This window comes from Benincasa hispida, chromosome 1 (genome assembly GCF_027475165.1).
Source record: "Benincasa hispida cultivar pf3 chromosome 1, pf3_genome.v1.1, whole genome shotgun sequence".
In the NCBI taxonomy this organism is placed as follows: domain Eukaryota; kingdom Viridiplantae; phylum Streptophyta; class Magnoliopsida; order Cucurbitales; family Cucurbitaceae; genus Benincasa; species Benincasa hispida.
The window spans coordinates 5,172,623-5,185,024 of NC_143478.1; the positions used below are offsets into that span (position 1 = coordinate 5,172,623).

The following is a 12,402-nucleotide window of genomic DNA, read 5'->3' on the forward strand; positions in this document are numbered from 1 at the left end:
TAATTCATTCTTGATTAAAAAGATAAATTTTTTTTAATTTTCCACTTCTACTTACAAAAGAAAATCTATTGATCCAAAAGACAATTGAATTCCAAACCAAACTAATACCACTATTAACTCTTTTGTCTATCTCTCCACAATCCAAGTTTGTTCCTTCATTACTTGATGAAATATTTGTACACACAACAAAATAAAATCATCTCATACTTAACGAATTAGAAACAATTAAAAGAAATAGAAACATAATTTATAATTTTGTGAAGTAAACCGACACAATCATCAAAATACACAATAAAATTAATAATTCAAACAAATAATATTTCATTTATTTTAAAAAAAAAACTTACATTGTGATACAATACTCCTCTTGTATATAATGGTTTCTCTTATCAAACCCAACCATTTGGGATTGGGAGACGAAAAGAAAAGTAAAAACAAAACGTGTTTTTATTATAATTAAATCTAATTTCTTAATTAGAAACTTGTTTATTAAAGTATAATTCAACAAATTAACGATTATTAATATTTTAAGAATACATACAAAATACAGAACCAAATCAGAGGCCGGAGGTGAAAGGCACGCCGGTACTCGGCAACCAAGATCCACCGGCGATGAAATTCCCGACGGTGAACTTCGAAGCCTCCGCCGCACTGGTAATCACACGATAACCCTTCCATTTCACTCGATTCGCCGTCGATGCTCCCGGACCCGTATTCATATACTCGCCGTAATACAGCGTATTTAGGGCAAAATTACCGCTCCATTCCATCCACCCGGCAGGACTGATGAATCCTCCGATCGAAGATTTCATAACAACCGTCCGGGAATATTGCCTCCATGGACGGCCTAAATAGGCCTTGACGCCGCTGAGTCCGCCGGCGGACGTGATTCTGCAATTGTGGATGGAGATTCCGGTGTTCTGATTCGGATCAGAGCGGCCTTGGGCGGTGACTGTGATGGTTTTGTTCGGAGGATCGCGAGCGATGATGTTGCAATCTTGGATTACGACGGCGGCGTTGCCGAAGATGAAATCGACGGTGCCGTAAATGTCGCATTGTTTGTAGAATTGGCGTTCGGCGTAGACGTAGAGTGTGTCTTGAAAGCCTTCGAAGCCGCAGCGGTAGAACACCGACAGATCGGAACCCGATCGGAGCGCCACCGCCTGGTGGTTCTTCGCTCCGGCGGTGTTTCTGAAGGTTATGTCTCGCGCGATGAATCCGTCTCCATCAACGGCTGCGATTTCACCGACGCCCACAATTAAATTAATTAACACAAGAAGACAAAATTTTAAAAAGCACGACTTTAAGTAAATGATCATCATAAATGAAATATTGTTTATTATATATATAACCCTTTTTTTTTAATTTTAAGATTTTAGTTTTAGTTTCTATATTCAAAATATAGTATTTAAATCATCGAACTTTAATCTAAATGTTATCTACTTTTTTAAAATTAGAGAAATGAGAATATGAATTATTGATTTGTAAAATAAATTATTGTTATTATTATGTATTAAATTATGATTAAGTTGACATTTGTTGTGAGGTTTGATGTAATTTTAAATATTTTGTCTATGAAGCACATAGACAAAACATGTGCCTAAAATTAACAATAAACAAAATAGTGCATTTTAATAATTATTATTTTAGTAACGTATATTAAGATCAAAATAGGATATTTGAAAGATTTGGGACAAACATCCACTAAAATCTAAAACTTTGAGATTAAAATAAGGTTTATGTATATTTTTAACAATTCTCATACATATACATGCAATTTGTTTTTAACTCACAATGTTATTGAAAAAGTGAATTTAAAATGCCATCATTGGCCAATTTAATTCTATTCATGTTAACTTAAAAAAACATGACAAAAAAAGCTAGTTCATATATAAAGATAATCTTAGCTTTATAAGCTAAATAATATTAGCTAATAATAGTGAAAAAAAATAAAATAATTCAAATAAAAATATGGGGAAAAAAAGAGATAAAAAAGTTGGAAAATAATAATGAACATAAATAAATATTCTTTTGGATGAAAACTACAAACAAACAACTACCAAAATCTCTTTTAGAAAAGTCCAATTCCACACATCAGAAAAGTTGAATGAATTTAATTAGGTCACTTTCTTGCTTTATAAGCTAAATTCAACTGATTCAATAGATTCTATTAGAACCCTTTTATTTTAAGTTTTTTTTTTTTTTTTTCTTTCTAATATACAGTAAAATAATTAGAAACTTTGGTCCCATTAAATTACACACCAACCAACCAAGCTACTTGATCTTTGTCATATCATATATTTCTCTAAGATGCCACATTAAACCCCAAACTAAAACATGGCCCTATCTCCCTTTCATTTCCCACTAATTATAATTCAAACAAAATGCCACATCAAACATTTCCATTTTTTCTATCTTTTTTTAATTTCTATAAATCCCAAGCCATATATTAGGAAACCCATTATGTCTTCACTTTTTATATTAATTCTTCCTTTTACTATAAAATACAATTGTTTTTCCAACATCTTTTCTCATTATTTTTAGTAAATAACAAATAAATCTTGTTTGATTTGAGTTCCAAATAGAACAATCCAATTTGATATTTGATTACTTTATGATTAAGTTTATAGATTTGATTATTTATAAACCTTTTGAACTACCAATGTATTTAATTATTCAATCTTTGAAATTATATCATGTTTCAATATGTACATTGTATAAAAATATTACACTAACTAGTTGTAATTGGAATTTTGTAGGTTTCTTAAAATTTAAACTATTAATAGTCTGTTTTCAAATAAATAAAATAAGTCAACTTATTTACAAATATATAGACATCTATCATTATCAATGATAGAACTCTATTGTAGTCTCTCATGGTTTATCACTGACAGACAGTAACATTTTGTTATACTAAAAAACGTTTTCAACAATTTTATCATTTAAAATAATTACTCTTTTATTAATTACTATCATTGGAATTAATAATACAATTAAAATATAGGGACATAGGATTGAAACTTCTAAAGAGAATAGAGATTAAAGTCATGAGAAAATTAAATTACAACTCATAGAAATGAATAAATTATCAAGAAAGTTATAAACATAGAATTATAGGGTTTGGCAATGAAGAATAATTCAACTCTATTACTAATTACCAATTAAATTAGTCAGCAAAATTTACCAATTTACTCAAAGTAGGTTTGATGATTTTCTATTGGTCGCCGATTAATGTTAAATCGAAATAAATAATTCATAAAGTGACATTGTGAATTCGTTCAAAGATTAATGTATAAAGTCAACTTACATGACATTATCATAGGCATTAGGTACATTTAATCTTTTTTAATGTTATTATGAAAATTTTAAAATCCAAAAATATATTATACAAAATTTAATATTTTTGTGTTTTATCTTCCCTAAATCAATGAGTAACCCGACACATATCATGACATATGAGCTGATGGTAGCGCCATGCACTACAAGTAAGATTATAATAAATACAATGACAACTAAGTTTATAATAAATTTCATGACCTTGTAATGTCACACTAATCTTATTTGATTAACTGAACCCATCAAAGTGGGTTCTTTCAAAGTTTAACGTTTGATTTGAATTAATATTTCTTAATGACTACTGAGTTCTTAGTTCTTAGTCAATTCTTATTGTCCACCGCTAACATTTTGACCGTAGATTGACCTAGTAATAAATATGGGGATATGACCTTTATAAAAATATAAGAGGTCAAAGATTCAATTCATGGTGACTATTTACCTAATATTTAATATCTTATGGATTTCTTTGACCCAAATGTTGTAGAGTCAAATAGGTTGTCTCATGAAATTGATCGAGATGTGCATAAGCTAGCTCGAATACTCACGATAAAAAAAAAAAAAAAAAGTTGTTTATTATCGTATAAAGAAAAGAGATTCTTTTCTCTCCTTTTCGCATTCTTGCTATCTCTTACTTATCAATTTTTTTATGGTATATTTCTATTGTTCAATTTTTCTAATTTATCATTTTTAAATTGCATGTTTAATTTTTAAGTCTACATCCATATTTGTGATGAAAATTTGTGAGGCTTGAATTTGATAGACGAATTAAACAATAATCCAATTTTTTTTGGTTTATTTTTATATATAATATTAGAAGATTCAAACATTTCACGGGCTCGAATTGACGATCAACAGGAATAATACACTATTTAATGTTATTAAATTGAAGCTTATAAATTAAAGCTTTTTAAATCTCAATTTTAGATATGTCGAATTCATGCACTAAAGGGCCCACTTAAATTAATGACTTTATCAAAAGTTTTTAAGGAAAAAATTAATAAAAGAACTTATAGAGAGAGAGAGAGAGAGTTTACCAACGGTGGCGGATCGGAACGTGGTGGAACCTCCGCCGACACTTCTACTTCCGGTGATGACAGTTTTTCCGATTCCATCTCCGATCAACATAACATTCTTAGCGTTAATCTCCACATTCTCACTATAAACCCCCGCCTTCACATATATCACAAATCTCCCGCCGCCCTTCGCGGCGGCCACCGCCTCCTTCACCGTCTTAAAATTCCCAGACCCATCTTGCGCCACCACCACGTTCGCCTTCGGAGACCCAGATTGCAACAATCTCCGGTCCCCGGGACGAACCCACGTCGGAAACCCGTCCTCCATGGTCGGCGGTTCAAACCCCTCGGGCGACGCCGGTTTATTCACCGACAACCCATCACTAATGAGCTTGGAAACATTATTAGCCGTCAATGGGTAGCCGAAAGCGGAAACCCCGAGTTCCTCCAACCCGGTTCGGCAGGTTTCGAGGGCGGTGAGAGCGGCACTGAGCCAGGTTTGGGCGTCGACCGGGGTGCAGCGGTCGACGGTTCGGTTGAGGCGGGTTATGATTTGGTCGTAGAGGTCAACGCAATCAGTCCATGCGGTTCTTTCTTTGGAATTTCGGCATTTTGGGCCGAGAGAAAGAGCGTTTTGACGGGCCGAAACGGCACGTTCGAGTGCCGTTTCGACTAAGATTTCAAAGAAATGAGATTTTGTGGCTATTGGGGATCTTTTTGTAGTGGCTTTGGTTTTGAGAAATTCCTCACATGGAGCTGGATATGGCGTTTGGCTACACCAATTTTTTATTTCTATTTCCGAATAACAATAAATATCCAACGGAAAAATAAGAACAATAACAACAACAACCAACACTCTCCATTCACCTCCCATTTTTTCCTTTCCTTGTGGGATTTTCCTTCACCTTTCAGCTCCCTTTTATAGAGAACAAAACATACAAAACAAACTCAATAAAGTTTGATTTTTATTTCAATTTTCCATATTCTTTATTATTTTTATTATTTTTATTATTATACGAAAAATATATTACGATTTTTATGTAATTTAGTTTAACTGGTTAAAAGCATCAACAACTCGATTGATAAAGTTTATTGTAGAATATTCATTCATGTATGTATGTCTTTGCCAAATATATATTATATAAATAATGAAATGGGTATGTATAATTAATTAAGGATTAAATCAAGAAAATATTTAAAATTAAAATATTATGAAAGTTTAGCTTTCAAAAAGGGAATATTATTTGGGTATAGTTATCGGCTGCGGTAAGGCTGGTTTAATAATATCCATATCATATGGACCCTTATGATTTGACATTCTGATGAAAATTGAAGCAGTGGTTATAGCCTGTGGTTTAAGACTTTTCAAATATTTGGTTTCAGCTTGCTTAGTTGCTCTGTATTTATATAATTATTTTACTTCAATTATGAACAATACATTATTTTTAATACTATATTTAATAAAAAATTATCAATGTAAGATTTTAAGTGTTTATGTGTCGACAAATGAAAGATGATGAATATTTTCGAAATATTATCATAAATATATATATAAATAGAAATATATTATAAAATATTTGAATTAGCAAAGTAGTATCTTACCCTTTTAAACTAAGTTTTATTTTTCATTATTTATATTAGGCCCACATCATTAATACTTTGTTGAGATTTTTGTTACATTTTGTTGTTTTTTCTATACGGTAGCATGAAAATTTGATTCACTTTTGATGTAAAATTCATGACTATGTTGAAATATCGATAAGATTTTAAAAGCTAGTATTTTTATTATTATTATACTCATCAAATATTTAGATGTAATTGTATCTAAGCGTAGCTATCTTATTTTTTTAAAAAAATTGAAATGGAATTAAAAAATATGACACAAATACAATAAAATGTTACTAATGTGTGAATATGATATTATTATTATTATTATTATTGAATAGAGTGTTTCATATTATTATTTTAAATATTCTTATGTTTTCCAGCCTTAGTATTCTAATTGAATTAATCTTCATGTGTTGCATGCATGGAAATTGCTGTCTTTATGACGTGTTATTGGATGTGTATGAAAAGTCAATGGCAGACTTTTTTTTAACCAAACAATAAATATATAAAATTATCAAGTATTATCCCCCTATAATTATTTCTAGTATTTTTTTTTGTTAGTTTATAATAACAAAATTAACAATATCAATTTTAAGACATGTTATTATATCTGTACTAATTTTTTGAAATTTATATTAAAAATATATAAACTAAAATTAAACAATTAAAAATATAAGGATAAAAAATAGAGCGAAACATAAAGTATAGACCTTATATTGTATGACCAAACATAAGAAGAATATTCAACTAATGAAGAAGGAACTCTCTTTTCATTAGCTGGGGAAGGTTTACTAAAGAAGAAGGAAAAAGAATAAAGGCTGCTGGGTAGGTTTTATAGACTTAGATCCATAGGAAATTAAGAGAGGTTTATTAGAAATGGAATACTAGGGATGCAGTATTCAAATCCAAAAAATCGGCGTTAATTCGTTTAGGTTTTCGATTGATTTGATTTTCTAACGACTTTTGACTTCACTACTTATTTAAATTAGAGTGGTTCGATTGAGAAAAACGAAAGTTTAATTTCGATAAATGTGTGCTATATGTAGATATAGAGATTTGAATCTCAAATATTTTGATTAAAGATATGTATACAAATTTTTTACATTTTAATAATGGTATATGTATGCTTTTTTTTTCCAATTATATATATATATTCAACTTCTCTGTCTTTTTCTAATTCATATGGAAGGCAACATGGTTGCCATTTCCAAACCAATTTGCAAGTTTTGAAGAGGAAACATTTTGGAACTGAGAGAATTATAATTGTAATTTAAAATTTCTTAACTAATTAAATTATGCTATATGAATACATGATTGAATTGATTAGTTGTGGGCTGCCTAATTTGTTCCCATTTTTAATCAAGATATATTTTATACATTTATTTTTTAAAAAAGAAGATATAATTAATTTATACGTATCTTATATATTCATTTCTATATTAATATTTAGATTTGATTATAGGTGGTCATGTTTGAAAAGATAGGATCACAACCATTTATGAACCCTCAATCGATTAAAAATAATAAAAATGTTATGAAATTGAGGAGCACCAATTTGGTAGTTAGTTAGGGCACGATTTTTTCAGCTTTAATTATTAATTAGGATGCTTGATTGATTCGAATTAATTGATTGTCGACCTTAGTAGAGATTAGTTAATTCGCATCAATTTGGTAGTTATGCATGCATAATTCGGTGACATGATTCATTGACGAAAAACGATGATTTAAATTACATTGAATCGCCACTTAATTCGAGAACTAGATAAACCAATTATCGTTTCATCTATCCCTTGCAATTTATTTTTCTTGCATGTTTCAATTTCAACAAAAAATCAAAACTCCGTTTTTACTGTTTTTCCAAAGTCAAATTTAATTTAAAAGAAATTAATTCTTCGCTTCTCTATGGTTCGATCTCACAATTATCACTGTTGCTACTTTTCAGTAGTAATAGGAGTAGTTCAGTGTTTATAAATTTTCTTTTGATCAAGTTTGAGGCTTATTAACGACTTAAGTCTCAGGCCCGTCAATGTTTCAGGTACCTTAACTCCTTCGGGGATTCTCATATAAATATCATTATAAAGAGATCTATATAAATGTGCTGTGACTATATCCATACGATGCATATCCAAACATTTATACACAGTCAAATCAATTAAATATCTTAGTGTAATTGTATCAACCACGGGAGAATATGTCTCCTCATAATCAATATCAAGTCTTTGTGAAAAACCTTGTGCAACTAGTGTTGTTTTGTATATTATGACCTCATTATTTTTATTTTTTTTCTCACAAATACCCATTTGTATCCCACGGGGTCCAAAAACTTGTCATTTTGAAAGTGAGTTTAATTTTGCATCGATTTCTTCTTTCCACTGAAGCCAGTCTTTTCTATGCCGACATTCTTCAACAGATTTTGGTTCAACATCCCCATTCTTAGATATAATATCAAGAGCAACATTATACGCAAAAATGTTGTCGATAACTACATTAGTTCGATTCCATCTTTTTTCTATCTTAACATAGTTAATTGAAATCCCTTTCCTCACTAGTCATATCAAGGGTTTCCTTATGGGTATTTACATCATCAACCAAGTCTTTTTTACTATTAATTATTTTTCGTTTTCGAGAATTTTTATTTTTGGAACCTATTGGTCTACCATGCTTCTGGCGTGTTCCAGACTTATTAGCAACAACTTGTTGTGTTGGGATATCAATTTTTTATGGAACATTTGCAACTGGTATATATATAACTTAGTTACTTTCTTTGCATCTATAAATGCATCTGGTAATTGATTTGCTATATTTTACAAATAAACTATTTTCTGAACTTCAAGTTCACATTGATCTGTACATGGATCTAAATGAGACAATAACGATGCATTTCATGTAATTTCTTTTTCCAATTTCTTAATTCCTCCTCTTAATGTTGGAAAATTTGTTTCATTAAAATGAAAATCAACAAATCGGGCAGTAAATACATCACCCGTTAGAGGTTTAAGATATTTAATAATTGATGGAGAATCATATCCAACATATATTCCTAACCTCCTTTTGAGGTCCCATTTGAGTGCGTTGTGGTAGAGCAATTGGAATATATACTGCACACCCAAAAAATCTCAAATGAAAAATATTTGGCTCATGACCATAAGCTAATTCCAATGGCAAGTACTTATGATAAGCTACTGGTCTAATGCGTACAAGTGACGCTGCATGCAAAATAGCATGTCCCCATACAGATTAAGGAAGCTTAGCTCTCATACGTAATGGTCTTACAATTAATTGCAAACGTTTTATGAATGATTCTGGTAAACCATTTTGTATATGAACATAAGCTACAGGATGTTCAACACTTATCCTAATTGACATAACAATAATTATAAAAAACTTAGGATGTAAATTCACCAGCATTATCAAGAGGTCTTAATTGTATAATTAGAAAATTGTGCTCTTAACTTAATTATTTTAGCAAGTAATCTTGCAAATGCAAGATTTTGACTTGAAAATAAGCATATGTATGACCATCTACTGGATGCATCTATTAATACCATAAAATATCTAAATGGTCTACTTTGTGGGCTAATAGGTCCACATATATTACCATGAATTCGTTCTAAAAATGCAGGTGATTCAATTCCCGATTCAGTCCCCACTTTAGCTAGTGATGGTCTATCTCATGATAGAGAAGGACATGATTCATAAGTAGTATAATGAATCAAATTGTTCATTAGACGGTCAATGGAAACTTAAGGAACAAGATGTATTTACAGGAATAAAACAGTAATTTTGACCCGGTTGTAATTACGAATAACTTGTGAAGGATCGACTTACTGAGTATGATTTATATGGACAAAAATATATCTACATTGAGGAGAGTGCAACTATCAAGTTATAGTGGTGTGTCTGAGAGCAAACATCACAAGATAATTCATTAGATTGAAGAATCTTTTAGTTCTTCAACAGGTGTCCATTTGAATTTTCAATAATTCTCCTCATCATTAAGATCATGGATGACTCAATCGGTCGTGCCAAATTGTTAATCTGTCTGGATTCATGAACTTCAGATTCATTGTTGCATATGTTTCAATTACTTGTATATAAGTGTAATACAATCCAGAAGGTAAATCAGACAATTTTTCCAATATACGTTTTTCATTTGAGATGGTAGAGATGATATATAGCTATTTCACATTATTTTTACTATCAGTCTCAATATGATAACCATTGCTAAAACTTAGAAGATTTCTCTTTGATTGACTAGAGAACAATGCATTGTCAATTGTAAATGTTACGAAATCGACAATTAAAGAACACAAAAAGGAACGTAGAAATAGAGAAGATCGACATATAGATATACGTGGTTCACTAACAGTGTGTTAACTACCTCTACGGACAGAGGGAGAACAGTATTATTAGAGAGAATATTTTCAGAAAAATATATCAAAACGATGCCTCTAGGGTTAAAGAGTTTATATAGCGCATTACTCTAAACTCTAGGGTCATGACCCCCGTACTTGGTTGTTCGAAGCGCCAACAAACAGATTCAAGGCATTTCAACAGTAAATTTTGTTCCTTTAGGTAAAATAATATTTGTTTTTCCAAAACCTTCGATCAAGTTTGAAAATTTTGATATTGTATTTACTTTTGTTTTCAGCATTGTCAATTTGAAAAAATATTTTTTATTGTAAGTATTATGTGTGTAGTTGCACTGTCTGCCGGATATAGATCTTCTTTGCTCATTTTTTAAACACTCAACCACATGAAAATGATCCATGTTTCTTTAGGACCTATTTTCAGCGATGGAAACAACAAGAGCTTATGCCGATAACGTATTGTGAAATTGAAGAGCACGAAAGGAACACGGATATGGAGAAAATATAATAATATATTGATATAATAATAATATACAAATATAATATAATATAAAATACAATAACTAAAATTATAAAATTAGATAATATGAAAATTAATGAAATTTTGAAGTGGATTTCTCACCAATATGCATTCTTTTGAGATCCACCAAATGCCACAATTTATAGGCAAAGTGGCAAGTATGATGTGGACTTACATGAACATCATAAATGAATTATTACAAGGCACATGGACAACATGAAAAATGACATATGACTTTTAGGACACCAAGTATTAGACATCTATTTTTGTGATATTTATTAAAAAAAATAACTTTCTTCCTAATTTTATCTATTAAAATATATGAAATAAAAAAAACTAAGGCATTAGTTTGATAACATTTTTTTTTTTTTTTAGTGTTTGGAAAACATATTTACGTGTTTTTTTTTTCAACTTCTTTACCAAGATTTTCATCTATTCTGACTCAATACTTAAATTCTTAGTCAAATTCCGTAAATAAAAATAAGTTTTTCAAAACTATATATATAATTTTTAAAACATAGTTTGGTTTTTGAAGACACTCCTAAAAAAGAGAAATCGTTCTAAAACTTTATTTTCAAAAATCAAAAACAAAAAATTCAAGTCGTTGTTGGTTTGCGGTTTATTATTATTTTTTTTTTATTGAAGCCTATAAACATCACTTTCATATATTAGTTTCTATGTTTTGTAGTTTACATCTTAGGGTTGTTTTTAAATTCAAAGACAAATTTTGAAAACTAAAAAAAAATAGTTTTTGAAAACTTATTTTTATGGTTAAGCATTAGATAGGAATTCAAACGTTTACATAATAAATATGAAAATTATGAGTACGAGACTACGAAAAAACAAGTACAAATTTCAAAAACCAAAAATTAAAAATCAAGAGCCCTTTTGGTAACCATTTCGTTTTTTGTTTTTTTTTTTTTTAAATTAAGCCTATAGACAATAATTCTACTTCCAAATTTATTCATTTGTTATCTACTTTTTACTAATACTTTAAAAAACCAAGCCAATTTTTGAAAACTAAAAAAAGTAGTTTTTAAAAATTTGCCTTTGTTTTTGAAATTTAGCTATGAATTCAACCATTATACTTAGGAAATATGCAAATTATTGTAAGAGATGAGGAGTAAAAATGCTTAATTTTTAAAAACATAAAACAAAAAATGAAAAGGTTACCAAACGAGACATTTGTTTTTTTGAAAATTAATAAGCCTACAAATACTCTTCCCACCTCTAAATTACATGCTTTGTTATCAACTATTTACCGATATTTTAAAAAGCAAAGAAAAAGTTTGAAAACAAAAATATAGTTTTTATTTTTAAAATTTAACTTAAAATTCAATTTTTGTAGTTAAAAAATATGCAAATGATGGGAAGAAATAAAAAAAATAGGCTTAATTTAAAAAAAAAAAAAAAAAAAAAAAAAAAAAGGAAATTATTACCGAACGGAGTCATAGTAAACGAGTTGTAAAAATACAAACGTATTTTTCAAAATTCAAATAGTTGTCAAATATCAAATAGACCTCAATGATTATGAAGTGAGTCTTAAACAAGAGGC

General features: G+C 29.6%; 1 protein-coding gene across 1 annotated transcript; it reads right to left on the bottom strand.

The window, feature by feature from the left end:
• Nucleotides 1-297: 297 nt before the first annotated feature.
• LOC120069998 (Plant invertase/pectin methylesterase inhibitor superfamily) lies at nt 298-5,454 on the bottom strand. Its single transcript, XM_039021848.2, has 2 exons — nt 4,371-5,454; nt 298-1,234 (listed from the first exon to the last, which is right to left on the bottom strand). The coding sequence occupies exons 1-2, from the start codon at nt 5,221-5,223 to the stop codon at nt 558-560; spliced, it is 1,530 nt and encodes a 509-aa protein (XP_038877776.1). The 5' UTR covers nt 5,224-5,454; the 3' UTR covers nt 298-557.
• Nucleotides 5,455-12,402: the final 6,948 nt, after the last annotated feature.

What these genes read in the sequence shown, in the direction of transcription:
- LOC120069998 (XM_039021848.2), bottom strand. Translation starts at nt 5,223, where the DNA reads ATGGGAGGTGAATGGAGAGTGTTGGTTGTTGTTGTTATTGTTCTTATT. An exon ending in GTTCCGATCCGCCACCGTTG is followed by an intron (nt 1,235 to 4,370) that starts GTAAACTCTCTC and finishes GTGAAATCGCAG; the next exon opens with CCGTTGATGGAGACGGATTC.